We start from the raw sequence: 24,289 nt of genomic DNA on the forward strand, positions 1-24,289 counted from the left end.
CCACACTGCAGCGCTGGTAGCTGTCAGTGTGGCAACACTGCAGCGCTGTTCCTACACAGCTGTACGACCGCAGCTGTAACTCCCAGCGCTGCACATTTCCAAGTGTAGCCAAGCCCTTAGTTTCATGTGCAAAAGTTTTGGTTTTAGTCAACGTGAATGCAATTTTTTGCAATGTTTACAGTCAGTATATAGTCATTTTTTAATTTGGATATTGACAAAAATGTAAAATTATGGTTCCACGTGCTATTCTTCCCCTTACAAACTCCACAAACACTAACTCCTCAACACCAAGCTTATACAGAATAAAAGTAGATAAAGGAAAGCTGTCAAGATTTCAAAAAATTTGAACAAATATCTTCATATTTCTAGTAACACTTCAGCTGCACCCTTGACACTGTTGAGTCTTTTTTCACTTAGTGCAAATGACTAGTTTAGTTTTATTATCAGGGTGGATTTGATTTAATTCAAATTGATTTAAATCATGAGTCAGGAAGACACGATTTAATCGTGGATTTCTACATAAAAGTGCATCCTTGTTGATTGTTATAACCTTAATAAATATTCTTCACAACTCAGAGATGGATGTAGGTTTCATTTGTAGAAGGTTTAGACTATACATTTTTAAAGTGATTTATTTTGAAAACTTTTCAGATTAGTTTTACAGCGGTATCAGAAAATGAATGATTGGTTGTTTCATTTACCAAAGGTAATTGAAGTAGATATTGATGAAGTCACTGGGAGGTGAACTATCTCCAATTCAACGGGTTAATCATTAATATTTGGAGGATTTTCTTGCCATGCTGTATTAGGAGGAGAACGTCACCAGACAGACATTTAAATTGTTTTATTTAACTAAAACGTTTTGTATTCTGGACTTTGTTCTTCAACAGCAAACATATAATATTTTAACAAAACAAGCATAAGAGTTTTTAAACTTATTTAAACATTCAAGTTTTTTAAAGTCAGGTTTCTTTTTGTTAAAATTGTTTTTAAATAAAATGGTTAAATGAAATATTTAAAATAACAAAACCAAAAATTAAATTGACTATGTCAGCCAGGTCAACATGAGAGACTTAAAATATTGGCTTCTGCAGCTAACTCAGTCGTCTTCACCTTCATTTTCCTGTTTACTCATCATCTGGAAAAGAAAAACAAGCTTTCCTGCTTTTTCAGGTCCCAAATGATTTCTCAATTTTGAATGAATTAGTCCAAAGGAAGAAAATATTCTTTTTACATCGGCAGAAGAAGCTACTGCTGTTAAAAGTGAGATTATCACTTCAGCAGTCTCTAAATCCAAGTGCTTAAGTGACTTCCACCAGTTCTCTGGTGTGACTCTTTAAAACAGCATCAGCAGACATATTTCTTGAATGGTTCACCCTTTGCTCTTAAGTTTATTATAGTTGGCATTATGGAGGGATGACTGCTGGATGTCCATGTCATAGCCAACTCCTCTTCTTCAGCAGTTAAGGTTTGACCCTTGTACCGAGTATTGAGAATATTTGCAAGAAAATGAGCTTGTCCAATTCGTTTTTTTAATGCTTATAATTTAACTCTGTCATTGCATATTTCTCTTTTTAAGATCTCACTCAGTTCCTTCCAAATTTCAACAGCATCAGCAATAAAACAGCTTTTTCCCTTCATTTTGTTCAAGGCTACAGAAATAGAGTTCAGGGTAGTCAGCATGTGTTCAACATTTCTCTTAAGCCCAGTGTTGAGAACTTTGGCTGTGATAGTGCCATCTATTTTTTCACGATTTTAGATTTCATCAGATTAGACCAGTTCTTGATATCGTGCTCAAAACAGTCCACTACTGAGTTCCATTGCACATCTTGTGGAAGAGTTAGCTTGGTTCCTCCCACTTTTTTCAGAGCAGCTGGTGCAAAGTGGTTGTTATGGAAGTATTTTGCAATTTCAACATTAGCCTTTATTTCTGGAACACTGAAGTCTTTGGCTAGGTGGTGCATCAAATGAGCACTGCAACCCTATGTTATTAGCCTGGGACTCTCTTCTCTCTCTTCTAAATAATTTCTTCTCATCTTGGATACATTTGCAGCATTGTTTGTGACCAAGCTGCATACTAGACATTTGATTTTTTTTTTTTTTTTACCGTTTGTTATAGCTTTTACTGCTATTTCGTGTAAGTATTCTGTTGTGTGGGCATTTCCTGATGCATCAATTGTTTCTGTAAGGAAGATATTCCCTTCTTCTGTTGTCACAAAAGCACATACAACAGGATCATTGTGGACAATGCTATTTTACTGTCTAGACCTTTTGCACACTGCTCAGTTTCTATTTTATACACTTTTGCTGTGTTGGGAGGACTGAATCCTGGTCTTAATGACTGAACCATGTTAATGAAGTGTGGGTTCTCAATCATACAGAAAGGAGAGTTTGTTGCATAAACAAACTGGGCAATTTTTTCATCAATTACCTTTTTTTGTAATATGCTGGTTCTTATCACAAACGTATCTGTGGTTGTTTCTGGATGATGGAGATTTCTTTTTCTTTTTGCTACAGGTGATATGCTTTAGCTATGTGACATACATGATGTGATTGAAACACTGTCATTGGCAGATAACTCTGAAACCATAGAAAATTATGGTGATCTTGAAGGTGGATAGTCTTCAGAATCCTGTATGTTGAGGATGGATTCTCCTAAACAAAATAAGTCAATGCAGTTATTTAATTATTATTACCATTCTGCTCATTTAGTATTACTCATTGCATTCGCTGACACTCAGTACTACTTTAAAGGTGAAATTGTAAAAGGAAGATCTGCCTATTTCAGCTATTTATTTTTTATCACAACTGCATTTAAAATGATAGTACCATAGAGTAACAACTATATTTTTTGCTCAAATATGAGAATTCAAGACTAGTCCAGAAGGAAGGCAGGCCTTAAGAAAGAAGTATGAAATAAAAAAGTTTACCAACCTGAAGATCCTGTATGTTCGGACGTGTTCCTTTCATCATCTTCAACACATCTTCCTCCTGAGAAGGAACACTTCTCACGATGTTGTTTCATTTGGGCAACCAGGCCTTGCATTTCTTTGTTGAACTGTTTGCATTTTGCATGCATGCCTGTCTTACCCACAGGTAGAGGAACTTCATTAAAATATTCCCAAAGTGGGTCTCTTTTACGGCCTACTTCCATTATAGGTTTTCCCTTCTAGTGAGGGAATGGTGTGGTAGATCTCAAATCAATGCAAGCTACACTCAGAAAGACCTCAAGACTTCTGGAATATGCTGCTCAAACCGTTTCAGCTTTGTTTCTACTGCCTGTCCCTCCCTTCTCATATTTATCTCCAGACTTCTCCTTGTTCAGGGTGGAACAGATCTGGACAATCTTCTATTCATTGAACTTTTTGAAACTTTGCACTTTTGGAAAGAGGCAAAGGATAGACTCTGTGTACACAAATTTGCAGAGGGACAATAGGGTTGAGGTCTGTTATTTCTCACCTCTATATATTATTTATTTATTTTATTTAAAAACATTTTTGCTTCTAACAAACATGTGATCTCTGGAGACACAATGCAGTCTGAGAACTGCAAAACTAAGCATCTCTGATGGAATCTTCTAGACGAGCACTGAGTCCCATTGGGTAGATAGAAAGATTAATCTAAATAATCTATACAGAAGCCGCTGGAATCCCATAAGATTGGGTCCCTAATCCATGAACTATTGGAACTCATTTACAAAACTGGTCTTAAACATTACATGAATATATTGTCTCATACTGTAGAATTATAATTTCTAATCCCTATTCCACAATGAGAAATCTTTGAGCTATAATGTATATTAATTAAAACTATCTTTAGATAGGTTTTTTCCTCAAAAAGCATTTTATCAAACAAATCCAATTTAAATACAAAAAAACTGATTGATTGATTGATTTATTTATTTTTTACAAATTCATTGATTTTTGTCTACCCTGTTTATTATCCTGTCTGGTTATAGTATAGTAGTACAATATTGATTGTTTGAGCATCTGACACTGCTAGAGAATGTCTCAAGTGTATAATTTAAAAACCAAAGCAAACAAAATATATTTTTAATTCAAATAATAAATCCAGCAAACATTCCTATTCATCATCCTCCCCCTGTTTTTTTTTTGTTTTGTTTTTTGTTTTGTTTTTTAGGAAAAACTATCTTTATTTAGGTTTAAACTGCGTAACAGCATACCCTTAATCCTTCTATTAGTCTCTCAATTTGTCATGGTTACTATAAAGAAGGAAGGAAGTATTGTGCATTCAGTACCTCTTGGCAAGAGATTGCAAAACAAAAACAAAACAATTTTTTTTGAAGGTGGAGGGCAGTGGGGACAATTGACACTTTGTTATATCAAACAGGAGCTAACCCTGTTTGTAGTCAGCTGTGGTGTTTATTTTTTTTCTATGTAATGATCGAATACATTTCTACCCTATTCTAAAAATCCCATTGTGTCTCATTTTGATATCAATGTGAGGTTTAAGCATTTTTATACTATTAAATAGATGTATTTTAAAACTAAAAGGGTCTGACTTTTTAAAAAACTAATCAAGGTAAGGAAATTCAGAATTAAAACTTTCTCTCCTTAGTCTGCCAAATTTAGCTTTGTTATTACATTCAGTATTAACCAAATGGTGCAATGGTACACTTAACTTTTTTTTTTTCCCCGTAACCAGTGTCAAGCATTGAGGCAGGATTTTAAAACATTTGTGTCAGAGTTACACTTTCAAAACGTGGGAGCATATACAATCTTGGGTTTGCAAAGGTATATGAATATATTTGGGGGAGAAGAACTGACAATGGCCCCGTGTCTGTCATGGTTCAGATAAGATTTATGATACTTTTTAATCTCTGTGGACTTGTAAAGATTAAATTTATCGTTCACTGACATCAAATGTCATGAGTTTTCTTTCAGAGCAGGTTTCCCACACTTAAACAAACATCCTCTGCCTGGACTAAAGAGCCCAGTTCATAAAACAAAAGGAGAGATTTTGTGACTGTAGGCTGTTTTGAGTGGAATGATCCCAAGGGAGGAAAGAAGCCTTCCATTGTGTCGCCACATGTCATAATAATTACTAGCTAGAGCATCCTTGCTTAACGTTGCTGAGAAGCAGTTAGCTTGTGCTATTGCAGTAGTTCAGCATAACTGAAGCAGTGCACTTTATAGGCTGATCACCATGTCATGAACTCAACCTAATCCTTGGCACATCTAATTTTGAAATCAAGTTTCCCATAGTTTGGCTTCAAGTTCTGCAACGAGATCTTGGGAAGACCTTACAGCATTCATTATAAGTGCAGAAAGACTGCGTCTCGTGTAGAAGCAAAGCTTGCAGTCCACAGGATGTGTGTGTCATGAACTAGTCTGTCTGTGAAACACATGCTATTTTTAAGTAGTTTTCCTGTAAACTCTTGGACACCTTCTCTACTGATCTTTGCTGACAAGGCCATAAGATCACTGGCATTATACTGTACATCTGGGTGTTTTCCTTTGTTAACATAATGTTAACACATTACAAAAAACACTATCATTTTTCATTCTTAGTGAGGCTGCCCTCTCCTTTCATGTGGATGGATGAGACTAGTGTTTGTACATTGAGAGGAAACATGCTAAAACTTGCAACTGGTAGGCAAGATCTGGTTCTGTTCTGGATTCTGGCTCAGTTGTACAGCAAGTCTGTGGCAGTCACTTAAACTGAGGCTACGTCTACACTGCACGATTAATTCGAAGTAGTTTAAACCGATATTACAAAACCGATGTTATAAAATCAGGTTTGCGCATCCACAGTGCAATCACAAAATCGATTGCTTGCGTCCCTGGTCCAAGGCTACCATCGATTTAAGGAGCGGTGCACTGTGGGTAGCTGTTCCTCAGCTATCCCATAGTTCCCACTTCCGTGTTGAGAGCACAGTGCCTGATGGGGCAGAAAACATTGCCCCGAGTGGTGCTGGGTACAGCCTCACCCCTCCCTTTGTGAAGGCAGCAGACAACCCTTTGGCGCCTTTTTCGTAGAGTGCATTGAGCAAACGCCATAGCACAGCAATCTTTCCCTTTTTTTTCACTTGGTGGGGGGGGGGGAATAAACTGAGGAGCTGTTCCCTGAACCACGCCAGACACTGTGTTTGAACCTACAGACATTGGGAGCTCAGCCAAGAATGCAAATAATTTTCAGAGACTGCTGTGGACTGTGGGATAGCTGGAGTCCTCAGTACCCCCTCCCTCCCTTCATGAGCGTCCATTTGAGTCTCTGGCTTCCCGTTACGCTTGTCACACAGCGCTGTGTATCCTGGAGTTTTTAATTCAAACGCTTTGGCATTTCGTGTTCTGTAACGGAGCTGGATACAACAGATTTGTCTCCCCATACAGCGATCAGACCTAGTATCTCCCGTACGGTCTATGCTGGAGCTCTTTTTCGATTTCAAACTGCATCGCCAGCCGTGCTGATCAGAGCTCCACGCTGGACAAGCAGGAAATGTAATTCAAAAGTTCGCGGGGCTTTTCCTGTTTACCTGCCCGCTGCATCCGAGTTCAGATTGCTGTCCAGAGCGGTCAGTGCTGCACTCTGGGATGCCGCCCGGAGGCCAATAACGTCGATTTCCGTCCACACGAACCCTAATCCGAGTTATCACTATCGAATTTAGCGCTACTCCTCTCGTTTGGGAGGAGTTCCGAAATCGATTTAAGGAGGCGGTAAAATCGATATTAATGACGACGTCATGTGAACGGATACAGCGTTAAATCGGTATATCGGCCATTAAACCGATTTAAAGTCGCAGTGTAGACCTGGCCTCAGGCAGAGAGTTTTCCTGTCTGCAGATATGCATAATATCTCTCTTACCAGAGTGTTACATATGTATCTTCAGTATTTCTAGTGTGCCTATCAGTATAGTATATACGGTCAGTTGTGTGAAGCGTAATGTGTGGAAAGTGATTTGAAATCCTTGGATGGAAGTTAATAGAGAAGTATAAATTATTGCTACTGTAATGGCTTGGTTTTCAAAATGTTGTGTAATTGTGAAACTAAGTTGTAGATGCAGTTACCGTGGCTTGCCTGTGCAAGTTTGGTAGTTGCTCACACATGGCGATTGTATGTGAATATGGAAATATCTTGAATTTGCACATTTGTGTTGTTATAATGAAAATCTGTTCATAAGGGTCTTATCCTGAGAGGTGCTCAATACTGTTCAACTCCCACTGAATTCATCTGGAGTTGCAGGTGCCCAGCAGTTTCCTGAGCAGGCTCTAGATATCTAAAAAGAAATTGCAAAAGAAGATGTGAGAGAGGGAAATCTCTGGGGTCAGATCCTCTGTCATCAGGGTGCCTGACATGTTGATGAGCGGTAACAGTATCTAAGGGACATTATCCTGTAATCTGGTCTAGGTTGGTGGACACCTGCGCAATGGGTCTCCCCAGAGACCTGTGGATTCATCTATTTGGCTCCGATTTGTAGAACTGGGGATTAAGATTGTTGCTGCCACTTTGTAAGCTTTATGTTGTATGTATCACCATCTTCTGAATCACCATTTTCCATCAGCAGGAGTCTCTGGAAATGCTGATTCATAGCAAAATAGGAGACTTAGAACCAAAAATAGAGACTCTTTTTGAAGAAGAGCAACATCAGTGAAAAGGAAATCCTTATTTGAAAGCAAACTATACCTGATCTATGGAACTCACTTCTGCAGCTACTGATACAAATAATTTTAGATTAAAAAAGATTAATACACTAGCACCTGTAATTGTGTTATCTAAGGACTAGATGCTGAAAGTGAATCCATGCGGATGGAGGGATGTGCAGATCCATTTTCAGTATTTAGACCTTAGCTACAATAGTGTACGGTCTGTCCATTTTCATATATCTGGGCATAAAGTGACCGTCCCTGAACGCAAGAATGCACACTATTCTCTCTCTGCACCTCACTTCTACCAAATAAATAACATAGTCATGTGTTGTACAGTCTTGCAGGTGCTTTAAGCAGAAGCTGATATAGGTCACTGCTGATAGCAGAACAATGTAGTTGACGGACTTTGGCCTGTTCTGATATGGTAGTAAATAGGAGATTCAGAGAGAGAGACTCTCTTCTGATCTGTTGGCTCTTGTTAACTTTCTGGTTTTGGTCTGTATGAGCAAAGGGTTGTTAGAATTTCACTTTAAATAGTAGTTCTTCCCCTCTACCATTTCTCCAGATTTTAGACCTCAAGTAAGACAATGGAGTTGTTCCCTGTAGGTTGTACAATATGTTTGGTTCTACTTGAAGCAAGTTTAGCGAGGCAGATGAAGAGATACTATTTCAAAGCTATCATACTTCTAGTTCCTTGAATTTAACTTCTTTGTACCAATATTATAAGGCTTTCAGGGGGAGGCATAGCTCAGTGGTGTGAGCATTGGCCTGCTAAACCCAGGGTTGTGAGTTCAATCCTTGAGGGAGGCCATTTGGGGATTTAGTTGAGGATTGGTCCTGCTTTGAGCAGGGGATTGGACTAGATGACCTCCTGAAGTCCCTTTTGACCCTACAAATCTGTGGTTGTTTGGGTTCTGTTGACTGAAGGGAGAGTAAAGCAGGAATTGTTTAACAAGTGGAAAAGCTCCTTGGAATGTATATGCAGCTACAGCAGTCTTGAAGTAAGATTAAATTAGTGCTGTTTTATAAAATGACACACAACCTACCAAACCATAGCTAAATATTGACCCCCGAGGAGCAGCCTTGTCCAGGCTCCCACCCACTGAATGCTCAGAGCATTCTGCTGTTGGCTGTCAGGGCAGTGTACTGCCAGTAAAGCTGAAGAATTGTCCTGATAGGTCCAATTTTGATTATTTTAAACTGTTGACAGTGGCAATCCACAAACGAGCCCTAAATTGTAGTTAGCCATAATTGGCTTTAAATACACCAATTCTGTGGGAAACCCACGGACCTAGTAATTCTTGATTAATCAGATTCTCTTTGTTTGATGGAGACTCTTGAACTACTAAATCCTCAATTGTTTTTGTAGGTGCAACTCTTCAAGGGTATTTCTAGCGTAGTTCTGCAGTTCATGTTATGAACAGGAAGTTAGAGAACAATTTTCTTGAAGCTAAGCAAGGCTGATTGTCGTTGCTCTTTTCTTCTCTGAATCTGGAAAAATGGGTAAGCCAGTGTATGCTGCAAAAGCATGTTCTTAATAGACTGAATTTTGCTATTAATATTGGCCTCAAATTGGGAATACTTCCCCATTCAGAAAAGCATGGAAGCCTGTCCTTAACTTTGAAGCATATGCTTAAATTCCACTGAAATTAAGCACTTAAGCTGGTCTGTGAAGGAGGCTGTCCTGCCCTTGGCAGTAACCTATCCTGGTGATTCAGTGGAAGATGGAAAACCCATCATAATGCTGCTAGGCCAGTGGTCCCCAACACAGTGCCCACTGGGGCATTTATGTGCGCCCGCCTAGTGCCCAGCAGGGGAGAGAAGCCGTGGCCCCGCGCCTGCCAGGGACAGAGAACTCTGGGGCTGCAGAGAAGCTGCGGCCCCGCGCCTGCTGGGGACAGAGAACTCCAGGGCTGCAGGCGCCGATGTTCTCTGTCCCCGGTAGATGCGGGGCCCACCTAGTGCCCAGATGGGGAGAGATGCCAGGGCCCCACGCCTGCTGGGGACAGAGTGCTGCAGGTGCCAGTGTTCTCTGTTCTCATGGCTTCTCTCAGGCTTCTCTCTGCACTGCCCAGAACTGCTACCAAAAAAAAAAAACCAAAACAAAAACAGAAAGCGCTCCGCCTCTGCAGAATGGACCGAATGTTTATGATATTTATTTTGTAAAAATGCCTTAATTTTTCTTACAGATAGATAAAAAAGAGCAAATTCACATGGTAAGGTGAAAGAGTAATTGCCGAATAATTTAATTGATACCTTTTACATGTAAAATTATCCTTTTTATCTTATGGATTCATATATTATGTAATATTAAATACATTTTTCGCATTATTTAATGTACAAATACAAAATAAGCCCTGAAAAACTGTTGGCACCCTCCACACTCTTCTGAAAACATGAATGTGCTACTGGCCACAAAAAGGTTGGGGACCACTGTACTAGATAATTGTGCAATGCTGTACTAAGAAGGAAATTGTCTTCAACTGAGATACGTATATGTGCCTGAGGGCAGAAATTAGTTCTACAATTGAAATTTAGTGAACAATTCTGTTACACAATTCAGACTCAAATTCATCTCCTGCTCCCTCTTGTGTTGGCTCTACAAGTGTTACCGGAAGAGAAATTTACATATGTATGTTACTAAAATCAGCAGCTATGACTGTGAATTCAGCTAGCAGTCAGATTTGTTCAGGAAGTTGGTGGTGTTTTCACATGATTGCGTTTCTGACCATTTCCACAAGTTTAAAAACCCTCTCTCTATAGGCGTTGCTGTTAGCTGCACAAATACAAACTTAAATACACATGTGCTAAATGAGACTTCCTAATGTATGCATTGCAGTATTTGCTGGCAGTAGTCATGTGCAGCAGCATACCTTGAATTAGCTACAACTTTGTGCAGTCATGCTTGAGTCACTTAGTAGTCCTAACTGTTGAAGTGAATCTTTTATAGTTGACTGCATGTTTTTATCTGTGTTTTTACAGGGAAGGATTGACTTTCATTATTCTGACTTTAGTGACCTAGACAAATTGGGGGATTGGGCCAAAAGAAATCTGATGAGGTTCAACAAGGACAAGTGCAGAGTCCTGCACTTAGGATGGAAGAATTCCATGTACTGCTACAGGTTGGAGACCGACTAGCTTAGCAGCAGTTCTGCAGAAAATGACCTGGGGATTACAGTGGACGAGAAGCTGGATATGAGTCAGCAGTTTGCCCTTGTTGCCAAGAAGGCTAATTGCATATTGGACTGTATTAGGAGTATTGCCAGCAGATCGAGGGACGCGATTATTCCCCTCTATTTGGCCACATCTGGAATACTCTGTCCAGTTTTGGTCTCCCCACTACAGAAGGGATGTAGGCAAATTGGAGAGAGTCCAGTGGAGGGCAGCAAAAATGATTAGGGACCTGGGGCACATGACTTACGAGGAGAGGCTGAGGGAGAGGTGGTGGATGTGGTATACTTAGACTTTAGTAAGGCATTTGATACGGTCTTGCATGATATTCTTATCAATAAACTAGCAAATACAACGTAGATGGGGCTACTATAAGGTGAGTGCATAACTGGCTGGATAACCGTACTCAGAGAGTAATTATTAATGGTTCCCAATCCTGCTGGAAAGGTATAACAAGTGGGGTCCCGCAGGGGTCTGTTTTGGGACCAGCTCTGTTCAATATCTTCATCAACGACTTAGATGTTGGCATAGAAAGTACGCTTATTAAGTTTGCGGACGATACCAAACTGGGAGGGATTGCAACTGCTTTGGAGGACAGGGTCAAAATTCAAAATGATCTGGACAAATTGGAGAAATGGTCTGAGGTAAACCGGATGAAGTTCAATAAAGACAAATGCAAAGTGCTCCACTTAGGAAGGAACAATCAGTTTCACACATACAGAATGGGAAGAGACTGTCTAGGAAGGAGTATGGCAGAAAGAGATCTAGGGGTCATAGTGGACCACAAGCTAAATATGAGTCAACAGTGTGATACTGTTGCAAAAAAAGCAAACGTGATTCTGGGACGCATTAACAGGTGTGTTGTAAACAAGACACAAGAAGTCATTCTTCCGCTCTACTCTGCGCTGGTTAGGCCTCAACTGGAGTATTGTGTCCAGTTCTGGGCACCGCATTTCAAGAAAGATGTGGAGAAATTGGAGAGGGTCCAGAGAAGAGCAACAAGAATGATTAAAGGTCTTGAGAACATGACCTATGAAGGAAGGCTGAAAGAATTGGGTTTGTTTAGTTTGGAAAAGAGAAGACTGAGAGGGGACATGATAGCAGTTTTCAGGTATCTAAAAGGGTGTCATCAGGAGGAGGGAGAAAACTTGTTCACCTTAGCCTCTAATGATAGAACAAGAAGCAATGGGCTTAAACTGCAGCAAGGGAGGTTTAGGTTGGACATTAGGAAAAAGTTCCTAACTGTCAGGGTAGTTAAACACTGGAATAAATTGCCTAGGGAGGTTGTGGAATCTCCATCTCTGGAGATATTTAAGAGTAGGTTAGATAAATGTCTATCAGGGATGGTCTAGACAGTATTTGGTCCTGCCATGAGGGCAGGGGACTGGACTCTATGACCTCTCGAGGTCCCTTCCAGCCCTACAGTCTATGAATCTATGAGCTGGGATTGTTTAGTCTGCAGAAGAGAACAGTGAGGGGGGATTTGATAGCAGTGTACAACTACCTGAAGGGAGGTTCCAAAGAGAGTGGAGGTAGGCTGTTCTCAGTTGGTGACAGATGACAGAATAAGAAGCGTTGGTCTCAAGTTGCAGTGGGGGAGGTCTGGGCTGGATATTAGGAAACACTATTTCCCTAGGAGGGTGGTGAAACACTTGAATGGGTTATCTAGGGAATGGTGGTGGAATCTCCATCCTTAGAGGTTTTTAAGACCCGTCTTGACAAAGCCCTGGCTGGGATGATTTAGTTGGTGTTGATCCTGCTTTGAATGGGGGATTGGAGTAGATGACCTCCTGAGGTCTCTTCCAACCTAATATTCTATGATCTGCTTTTTATGAAAAGTTGGAATTCCAGTTTTACACTCCGACAGCTATTTCTAGCCAAGAAAAATAGTGAAATGCATAAAAAGTTAGTCCCTGATGGTGGTGGCGTGAGGGGGTATATGTCTCTTGAATTTTATTTCTTTAATATAATTATAAAGAAATTGGCAGTATTTTTTTTTAACCTAAATGCTTGCTCATCGTCCCTTCCCTAGGTACTTATTAGAACAGGACTTTCCAGGCATGAGGATCGGTCCAGAGCCTACCACAGATTCTTTCATTGCTGTGATGTATGGAGATACAGAAGGGAGTACTCCTGGAAATGCTTTGGTTGTGGACCCCAAGAAGCCATTTCGTAAACTCAGCCGCTTTGGAAACGCTTTTCTGAACAGGTAAGGGCAGGCTTATTGCTGGCCTTTTGTTTTAAAGTTTTAAATTCCATCTGTCTCACCATCTCTGTGTCATTTACTGAGACTACTCATTTTCTGCTATATTCCTTTCTAACAATACAAATGATGCATATTCAAATACAGCAACCAGCAACTGGGAATTGTTATAAAAATTAATATCTAAAGATTGAAATACCATATAGTGATTTTTAACATGGAGCTGAATGTATAAAATCACAACAGTTGACTGTGAAGGGAGATAACAGGCAGTAAACAAACATTGTAATGTCATCCAAACTACACAAAAATATAAATATGATGTATGTTCAGTTACAGGAACTGGACTTGTCATTATGAAAAATAATTCACAAAAAGCTCTTAAAGGTCTCTTCAGCCAAACATCTCTTGGGTGTGAGAGTTTCAGCAGTACATAACTCTAGAGCAGACTTAGCCCTAGCTGGCCTTCTCTATCTTAGAGAGTGGAACGTGTAGATTGCCACCAACGTAAGTACCAATGGGACTGTGTCCCCACACCAGCTATGCTCTTTCGGGTACAGGTTGGTTGTAGTTTTGGTCTGCATCCATTATTGTGCTCTTTTACATCGTTGCTTTTGTGTTGCCCTCTGGATACCACAGTTCCTGGCACAGCCCTCTAGAGCAGTGGTTTCTGGAGATTTAAAAGACCTCCTAAGAGGGACAACATTTGAAAAATTCCGCATGATTTGTGTGCACTTCTAAGCTGCAAGTGATGAATTTTGACGAGTGGAATAGATGAAGACCGCCCTCAAGGGTTTTGATAAAACAGTGTAGTACTGAGGTTTCGGTGGTTTGTTGTTGTTGTTGTTATATTTTTATTTTGCATAAATGTGAGATTTTTAACTGCTTGTAAGCTTTGCAACCTGGAGCACATAGTACTCCACTGGGGGAATTCTGCACCACTGCACATGAGCAGAATTTATGTTCCCTGCAGAAAAATGACACCCTGACAGGGAAGCAAAGGGAAGCTACAAGATCGGTCATGCAGCCCTCCCCAGCAGTATGTTTCAGGTGCCCAAGGCAGCTGGCAGAAAGGTAAATCACTGTGGGGCAGGAGGCAGGACTGGGGAAAACCCAGCTGGTGGCTCCTACCCTGCGCTGGGCTCAGCTGCTAGTCACAGCTGGGCTGAGGAGGACAGGACTTCCTCTTCTCCTGCATGGCATCCTGGGCCAGGTCAAACCCATCCCCAGATTTCTCCCCCGGCTGCAGGAAGCTCTGCAAACTCCACACACACACACACTTCTTGCACCCATCACTCCTCAGCTGCAGGGGGAGGGATCCCTATACACCCAGACCCCCCTGCTGAACTCTATCCTCCCACTCTGATATTACCCCCCCGCTGAACCCCAACCACCTTCACCTGGACCTCCCTGCAGAGTCCCATTTCTCTTGCACTCAGAACCCCCAACCAGCCCCTGTGGATCCAGATCCCATCCACACCCGGATCCCCCACTGAGCTGCCCACACCCAGATTGCCCCACACAGAATCCTCTCAACCCACACCTGGATCCCCCCACATTAAGCCCCTCCACATCTGAATCTGGCCTTGCTGAGTCTGCCTGCCCACACAGAGGGGCAGGGACCTGGGGTGTTTCTGGGACAGGCTGGGTCCTTGCGCTGTGTTAGGATTGGGTACAGCCTCACTGCTGAGTCCGTGTCCTGGGGGGAGCTGCATAGTGATCTCCCACCTCTGTGCAGCCAGTGGCCTGTGCTCCCCAATGTCATGCTGGAGCCTCCACATTTATTTAACAAATAAAATTAGCAGGATTTTAAAATATTGTAAGCAGAATTTTAATTTTTTTTTGGTGCAGAATTTTAATTTTTTTGGCACAGAATGCCCTCAGGAGTAACATAGACTGTATTTATGTATTGGGTCAAATCCCTCAGTCCCTGCTGAGTTAAAATTCTCAGTGACTTCAGTGGACAGAGTAAGTACTTCATGAACCAGCCTTCTTTTGTTTTCCGGCTGTGCTCAGCGGTGGTGTGAAGAGGAAGCCAGGACCTGCAAGACAAATTAAGTTAACTTCTACATAAGTTAAATTGATTCCCTTCTGACACGAGTGCTTCCTGTTCTGCTGATAAACTCTGTCGTGTGCTTCAGCAGAGCTGTTAGAGTGCAGTTCTTAGTCATGGAAGAAAGTTTGTGTCTGCTTGAAGCCAGGCAGACTGTAAGTTTGCTAAGAAATGAATGTATGTAGATAGCTACGTCAGCTCTCTGGGCGGTTGCAGTTAACTTTATTTAAAATATATTTTTGTAGCAAACACTGCTTGCTATTGTGACCAAAGCTCTGGTCTCCACTGCATGTTCCTCTATTCTTTTTTCACAAGACAGTGTAGTACTGTGTAGTATTCTGTATACCAGGCAATCTATGAAAGCCATGTATATGAGAAGTGTGTAGTAAACAGTACTTATGCAATACACTACTGATTAAACAGACACATAGTAATAGTGAACATTTGCTGACATAAATAGGACGACCTAGATTCTTTCCTAAATCACCCTGTAGCTAACTGTCTCAGCCCCTGAGTTGCCCCAAAGGAAGGCTATGTTCCTGGCTGAAAAGAAAATGTGTCAGACATGGCTACTGACTAAATTATTAAAATACATCCACTGCTTTGGTTGTCATGGTGCAAGATACTCTACTGCAATGGGATTAAAAGCCAGCAATCTTCGCCTTCCTGACACTTACAAGCTCCCGATCAGCGTGTCCAAAATTGCTGCAAAAAATTATCATTCATCTGTTATTCTGACCATGTTACTTTTAACTCCAAATCCCTCAACTGCCTCCACTTACCCTATCAAGTGTCAACTTCTTAAATTTGCATTCAAGGACTCGCATAACTTCCACCTTCCCTATATCTCAGATCTTGTTACTTATTTTCCCTCCCTCATCCCCTTTAGGTTACTGGTATTGACAATCTTGGCATCTCACTGTATTATTTTTCCATTTCTATGTTTGTTGGCCTTGCTCTGTGCTGCTCCATTGAGTTGGAACAGCCTTCCAATCCTAATACTTCAGGACTCCTTGTGACCTGGGGTGTCTGGGGTAGCCCTCACTGAAAATGCCAGTGTCAGAGCAGGCTGCAAAAAGAACAGATTCTCTCAAAATTGGTGGTTAACAGTAAAGTCGCAAACAGTGCTCCTGCTCCCTACACTGGTTATCAAGAAGCTGAAAAAAAGAAATCACACATCCCCCTTTATTGCATTCCAGTTCTCTTGCTTCCAGTTGGTGCATCGGTTCAGTAAAGTGAGAAGTTATATTCACTCGTGAAAGCTCATGCTTCAAAACTTCTGTTAGTCTATAAGGTGCCACAGGACTCTTTGCTGCCTTTAAAAGCTCTGCTCACTTATGCAAAATGTTCTTCTGACCCCAAAGGCCAGCCACCTTGCCAGGTCAATACTAGTTTGGATGTTATCCAAAATGCTGCGCGGCCAGCCAATCCTTTAGTGTCTAAAACTAATGGTTTGTTATAAAGAAAAAAGAAGGAACAAAAAGAGAGTTGTTAAATGGTAAAGCAGGTACATATATGCAAGTACTTCAAAGTCCATGTATCAGGTTGTTAGCAGTGTTGGTGTGTTGCTGATTTGAAAGTCCCCCTGGAACACATCCACAGCTTGGATGGGTCATTCAGACCTTTGTTCAGAACTTCAGTTTGTAGAAAATTTACTCCAGAGATAAGAAGCAGGAATAGAGACAAAATGAAGAAGATGCAGCCTTTTATATTCTTCTGCCATGTGGCTTGTATTTCTTTTGTCCCAAACACAAGTTTCACAGCACATGGCATGAAAAATCCTTTGAGTTCTCTGTCCATAAACATATGCCCCTACATGTCTTGCTGACTCACAAGGTGTATCCCCTGGCTCCTTTCCCTGGGTTCATTGTACCTCTGATGATCCTTGATGGACCATCGAACAGGCTAGGCAGTGCTGATGCCAGTATGTCTGGGGGTGTCACCCAGAAACACAGCACAAGTTTGGAAGTACAGATATACTGTACATATCTATAACTCATAATACAAAGGTGATACAGACATATAAACAAGATTATCATACTTGGCCAATTGTAACATTTTCGCAGATACTTTACACAGCGTATCTGGTCAGATTCATTGCATTTTATAATATTAGTATCAATAACATCACAAAGTGTTCCAAATATTCCATACAATGTCACTTTTTTAAGAATTCAGATCTTTCTTAAAGACTTGTGTTCCACAATGCCTACATCAGTCAAGAGGAAATAGTGACTGAGAGTAGTTAGCAAACAAACAAGAATGCAGCAGTACCATCAAGAGTTGTACATAATGAACCTAACTGGCCACATTATTATTATTATTTTTTATTCTTCCCTACTTTTTGTTGCTCTTGATAGTAGTTGACATGTCTAAAACTAAATAATAAGTTCCTAGGTGCAGTGACAGTATTTGTTTTTTTGTTCAGTTAAAAAACAACCTCGTTAGCATGCCTTTAGGTGCTGATGAAGTACTCAAGATTGAAAATTGCTGCAAGGTTGCAGAAAAAAATTTATGATATTAATCTGCATTTGAGAAAAAGCATGTGATTATGTAACTAAAAGGCTATCTGGTAATACATACAGTGTACACCAGAAGGTAGGGTTAAGGATGTAAGTGCAACCTTAATTTGCTTTTTTTAAAAGAAAGAGGTTTTGATTGCTTATTTGAGCAGCCTTGATGTTCTCAGCATAGTTTTACGTATGGGTTATTCAATAAAATTGAATGTAGGTTTCTGACGGTAAAGCAAAACTTAGTTTTCAGTTTCAGATACTGCAACTGCTTTTTAGGCAGACTTTCTAAAATTGGGCTCACTTCTAATTTCCAGACCAATGTACATCAGCTTCAGTTTTCACCTCGTCTGTTCTTGCCAAGGACCACTGCTCTACTTGTAGACAAAGGAGATGCATTCAAATCAGGAATGCATGAAATGGAAGATGGTATATGTTGGTAAATTGATCTTTGTAGCATGGCACTTATTTGCTCCTTCTTAATTTATTATCTTTTGAGAGGGTTGGCAAGTGTACTGGGAACAGACAAGTCATCTACGCAAGATTCTTTCTGCAATATACCCAAGGTTTCTTGTTGATTCCATTCTGATGAAGACATCTCACTTTTACACTTGTAGTGATAGTCTGATATCACTGCTTGTACTTATGTTTCTGTGCTTGTATGTTTAATTTCAAATGTGGAAAACATGGAATGAAAATCCTATGTATGGTGCTAATGGGGAAGAAAGTTTCAGTGTTGTACTTATGGCACTACAACAGTGTTTTACAACAACTTTGTAAACCTGTGTTTTGGTGCATGTCTGTTTCTGGACAGTTAAGTACAATAGCAAGGTGTATATGTGACAAATATGCTTTGAGAGTTATCTCAGAACTAGGATTTATTGCATTTCAGGTCCATAGCATAGCTTTTTCTTAAAACTTGTCATAAAAAGCAGTTTAAACTGATCATGCTGATATAGTTACATTTACAGTTTGAAACTTTTATATGAAATATTAGACTGACCTACCTTTGTGGAAATATTTTTGTAACCTGGCTCCACTTTGCCTTCAGGTCATAGGCTAATCTAGAAACTGCAGCCAGCCATTTCTAACTTCAGTTTGTACTCCTGTGTATCACTCCTTTTCTAGCTTGTCCTCTTCTGTAGCCTATTAATGCTTCTTGTGTGATCTGCAGTGTTATCCCCACATCTAACTATAGCTCTTTTTTGCCTGTACAACCTGTCACTGCTGTTACGTCATTTGGCTTGTGGAGAAATTTTAACATTGTAGCATTGTTCAGCTGAAATAAAGGTTCTTCTTTCTCATAAGATGGATGCTGAATTTTCTAGTTGACACTGAACAGCCACCAGGCTTTCTACATTAAGATGACATGGTGTGCAAGTGCGTGGATTAAGAAAAAATTCAGTCTCTACAATATATTTCTAATAAAAGAAGGTGTTTTCGCCTTGTATATATTGGCCATTGCTCTCCTTTTGTCCTCTTAATCATCTAGTTTATATTCTAGGGGTCAAGTCTTGCATCTGATGTATGTTTACATTTTTGTATTTCCTTGACAGTTGATGCCTGTATAGTGTTGTTCCTCAGAATCTGGCCAGTTTTGTGCTTTTTAGTGCATTGTTTCCTTTGTTATTTCTGCTGTTGGGAAGTGAAGGGCAAAGTTTTTTTTAATAGCAGCGTCTCACTGACCTTTCAAAAGCAGCACAAACTTGCAAAACCTTTACTTAGATAAGGCTACTTTGGTGTTTGCAGAATTTGCTATATTTAGTACTTCTTTGTATTCTCTATAGTAATTATAGGAGATACTGAGATAACGTTGTTTACTTAACGTGTGCTGTTGAAAAATCTAGGTAGTTGTGTGTGTCTGAATCAGAAGGGATGACAGACAGATACAGAGTTTGGTTTCCTGAGCGATGCCTTTTAATGGATAAAAGCAAGGAGTTTCTTTGTGCATTTTCTCCAATATCATTACTTCTAAAGGTCACCTGGAAAATAAGACAAGGCTTGAGTTTGTTGATAGCTTCTAACTTGGGTCCCTCCAATTCTCCTGGATCTTCTAGATCGTCTATCTTAGAAGCAGGAGCATATTGTCCATCTGGACTTGAGTTTTCTGAAGTTGGCTGCCTGAACCATACTATACTAACACATTTTGACTTCGACTGCGGTATGTTTTGTTAGAGAGCCATGAATTCTACACAGTACAGTACAGAACATCTTTCTTTAGACCGCTCAGAAGAAAATTGTTTTAGCATCTGCCTCTATGTTGGACTATTTACTATCATAGGCCAGTTTGGCCTTTAAGTACGAGGTTCATTATTTGGCTATATCAGCTCATATATCTATTCAAAGATCTTTCTTCTTCTGACATCTACTGTATGAAGCACCACTTCCTTGGGACTTGCCAAGGTGAGGGCACTACTGTTTGAATTTTGGGAGCATGGCCACTGTGCTGTCTCTGAAGACCCTGTTACTGATATCATTAATGTCGGCCATGAGAGTTAGTGAGATCCAAAACCTATTGGCTGACTCTCCTTGCAGTGTTCTATAAGGATGAGATGTTCCTACTCACCTGCTAAATTTCTGCCTAAAGCTCTGAAGGTGATTTTTTTTCTCCATTTGAAATAATTAGCCTGTCTGTATTTTATTCCCCTATATTACACATTTTACCAGAGGGGGGGTAGGCTTCACTGTCCAGTTGTTGATAGGGCCCTGATCTGCTACCTAAATAAGGCAAGTCTTGTGCAAGTCTCCTAGGCTATTAATGACATACAGGGATAGCTTTTCCCTTTAAATGTATCAGCACTTGGAAAGTGTCAACGTGGCTAATATTTTATATACAAGCTCGTTATGAACTTCCAGATGATCTAGTACTCAAAGCCCTTAAACTGTATTTTTCCAGGTCAGAAGAACTCTGCCTGAGCACTTTCTATCACTGTGGTGTGTAAGGCTGGTTTTTGGAGTTCTTTGTGTGTGTTTAAGCAGGACTACTTTCCTGATTTGACAGTTTATTATAGATCTGATATCTCTGTAGCTTTCTACCTGCCTTCCTCAGATTTTTAGAGTCTCTGGGATTTTTACTAAATGGAAAGGAACTGAGGCCATAGCTGTATATATTCAGTAACTTTGCACCCGGCATTTGGTTTCTTGCCATGGCAAGTGTGTGACCCATTGTTGCCATCCTTAATGATTTTATCAAATGTTTCATTATCCTTGGTATTTTTAGTACAGCCTCAGCTCCTGGAGGCAAATAGTTACATGAGAATCTGATTTTTTTTATTTTAAATGAAAGTTTCTGGCTCTGATTGCTGCAGAAATAAGCCTGAAAATGTGAATGGAGTGTACCTTAGGGGCTCAGAAACTCGAAGGCAAATTAAAGGAACACCAAAAATATTATTTTTTAAAATATCATGATTGAACATTTGTGATAGGCAATACAGTGACCCCAGTGTTCACTGCTTTACAAAGAGGTCCACCTTTGTTAAGAGTACATGGACTCGAGTGGGGATTTTTACAGGCAATCTAACCAAGAACTAGAGCTGCTGTAAATAACGTCTTTCCTCCTTCCCTGCAGGTTCATGTGTGCTCAGTTACCTAATGAGGTTCTGAAGAGCATCAGCATCATTGATAGTCCCGGCATTCTTTCAGGAGAGAAACAGCGCATCAGTAGAGGTGAGCTGAAGCAGTGAAAGTAGCTAACACCTCTAGTGACCTGTTCTGCTGTACTGGGAAATTGGTCCCGCTACTCTATCTTAAGAGCCTGCTCCAGTGGCTTGGAAATGGTGTGGTACCACTGTGATGTGGGAGACCTGAGTGTAAATTGTCTCTTTTTGGGTCTCTGTGCTGAACAAATGTTACAAAGTCTGTTGCAATCAATGTTTTGAGGTTAGCTGTAGAGATTGGGACCAATGTTCCATTCATGTTGAGTGGTGTAGGGGCTTTTGTTATTGTGCTGAAATGCACCAAAGCACTTTAGTTAAACAAAAACAAAAAATATTGTGTTGAATTTTCAGAGTCCATCAAACACAATCCCTCAGTGTATATAAAACTAAAGAAACAACCAACAAGAAACTTCAAGTATACCTCTACCACGATATAACGCCCTTGATAGAACACGAATTCAGATATAATGCAGTAAAGCAGCGCTCCGGGGGGGCAGGGCTGCCCACTCTGGTGGATCAAATCAAGTTCGATATAACGCGGTTTCACCTATAATGCAGTAAGATTTTTTTGGCTCCCGAGGACAGCATTATATCGAGGTAGAGGTGTAGTTTAACAGCACACTAAATATTTGCAAAAATTGACAAAGTCTCTGTTGAGCATGCAAACCACAACTCTTTTCAAAGGCTTATAACTTGCCCAAATTTGGGTGGTTTTTCAGAAGAATAATAAATGAGTGTTGTAGTTCCAGAAATTGGTTACATTTAGTAGTGCAAATAATGTAAATTATAAATATGTAGATTATACTTATAGGCGAGGCTGATAGCATTGTTTATTTTTAAGGCTACCCAACTCTTGCTATTATAACACCGAGTTTTCAGTTGCTTATCACTTTGCCAAACTTTAACTGTTTAAGCTGAAATTTTCTATGCTTGTTGTCTACCTCAGGCTGAATTATTCTGGAAAATTTCAGCCAAATGATTTAGCCATTTCGGAGAATAAAGCTAGGAAAAGAGAGGTTGTTTTGCCCATGTAAAAAATTTGAGACCTTTTATCTGAAATGCTCTATCACTCCCACGCTTTGGACCAGGCACTTGAAATTTGGCAGGGAGGCTGGAATTTGTGTCAGGGATGCCCCTGTGAAATGGCTTTTGCTGTCCCTATGAAAAATCCACCTAAATTTGGCCAGGTTATAAGCCTTTGAAAAATGGCAGTTTGCACATGCTCAATAGAGACTTCATCGATTTTAGCAGCTAAAATCTCTGAAGATTTTTGTTCTCACACCTCTTGCATCTCCTAGTGCTGAATGGACTGAGCATACACCATCCCAGCAGAGTGATTGAGCATGATTCATCCCCTCACAGCTCCTAGAGCTGACTATATTGCGCTTGCACCATCCCCACAGAGCAACTGAGCATATTCCCTCCAGCCCAGGGCTACAGAGGTGAAACCAGACTTTACCAGTAATGACTGCTGTGGGCCAGTGGGGGATAATTCACTAGAACTGATAGCAGAAAGTATGTCTCCCCTGTAGTCTCAGTGTCGCTCCTGTCAGTGCCCAGGCAGCTTGGAAGAAGCTATCTGACTAGAATGTGGAGGGGATGGAAAGGAGGAGATTGCAAAAAGGAGTCTAGCGAGACAGGGACCTGAGGTATGGAAACTGGGGCTTGTTTGTCAAGAAGATGGAGAGGCAGGGATTGGGCACTGCAGCAGGGGGAAAAGGTAGGTTAGGCCTGATTGTGGAAGGAGATAGGCGTTGGGAGCCAGGAAAGGACTGGGAGCTGGTGAGGGAAACAGGAGGGTGGGCCAGGAGTCAGATGGCTGGAGGCAGAGAACACTAAGATATGACAAGGAGCTGGGATACTGGGGGATGTAGAGTGGCTAGGCCTAGTTGGTAAAGAGACTAGGATTGAGAGACAGGAAGGGAGAGGCGTCTGAGACCTACTGGACAAGAAGACTGGGACTAGGAACCAGTGTGGAGTGGAACAGGCATGAGAGAGGAGGGAAGATAGGTTTGGTGAGGAGTTGGGGTGCAGAGGGGACTGAAATTGGATGAGGGGCATGGGGGAGGAGACTTGGAGTGGAAGCCAGTGGGTGGAGAGGGGAGAGACAGATCATATGAAGAGCCAGGAGTGGGGAACTGGGACTGGCTGGGTAAGGAGATTAGGGATGAGGAGTTGGAGTGGGAGGGGGAGAACTGGGACTGGTGAGGAGACTGGGACTGGGCTGAGGAGACTGAGCAGTGAGGACTGGGATTGGGTAGGCAAGAAGAATTGGACTTGTACAAGGAACCCATGGTGGGGGAAGAGACAGGATTGGGACAGATGAATCCCCATGGCAAAATGTCTTATCCCCCTCTAATCTAGTGAAGATGAGAACCTACAACTATTATCAGTTACTTCGTTAGTTCAAGTGTCGGAGGTCTACGCAATGAAGCTAAAGGTTCCAACTTCGCTCATGACCCATTTGGTGTCAGTATGATGCCACATGATGGAATTTGTTTTTTCAGTTTGCTTTTTTAAAAACCTCAGAAATTACATACAAAAAGCTTACATTAAAAGAATATTAAGGTTGCAGAGTTAAGCACTCAAAAGTTAAGAAATGTCATGTGGAAAAGGTAGCATGTGTTCATGTAATTAAAGACTGCGTCACAATGCATATGCACAAGGAGTCTGAATTAAAGTTGCACAGGCATTTCCTAAGCTTTGAGTGCTTGCCTTTGCAGCCTTATAGTATTTTAATGTAGTTTATTTGTGTTTCATACTTATATTTATATTGTACTAAGAAGACTATAACTAGTAAATTCAACTAGCAAATTCTCTTGAAATAATCTGCTATTCTTAGTAATAAGAAAATGGAAATGGAGAATGATTACCTGTCCTTTGTTGTTCCTCTTTTCATGGAAGCAGATCTTACAGTAGCTATGAGATGAGCTACTAAGTCAATATGGTAGAGGACTGTTGATATTACATCCTGCCAAGTTCCTGTCATCTCTATTCTGACAGAGATTCTCAGCCATATTGACACAATGTGGTTTACATTAACAAGAGGCATCTCTGACTCCTAAGAACCCAACCTGTCTATTCATCAG

At 40.7% G+C, this 24,289-nt stretch overlaps 1 protein-coding gene across 1 annotated transcript in view; it reads left to right on the forward strand.

Annotated features, from left to right (window-relative positions):
* EHD4 (EH domain containing 4) overlaps positions 1-24,289 on the forward strand; it is a 76,476-nt gene that overhangs the window by 12,452 nt on the left and 39,735 nt on the right. Inside the window, exons 2-3 of the mRNA XM_032793847.2 lie at positions 12,811-12,987; positions 21,113-21,210. Of these exons, the coding sequence (XP_032649738.1) occupies positions 12,811-12,987; positions 21,113-21,210 (275 nt within the window). The remainder of the gene's footprint in view (positions 1-12,810; positions 12,988-21,112; positions 21,211-24,289) is intronic.

Source organism: Chelonoidis abingdonii, chromosome 4, assembly GCF_003597395.2.
Source record: "Chelonoidis abingdonii isolate Lonesome George chromosome 4, CheloAbing_2.0, whole genome shotgun sequence".
Classification (NCBI taxonomy): Eukaryota; Metazoa; Chordata; order Testudines; family Testudinidae; genus Chelonoidis; species Chelonoidis abingdonii.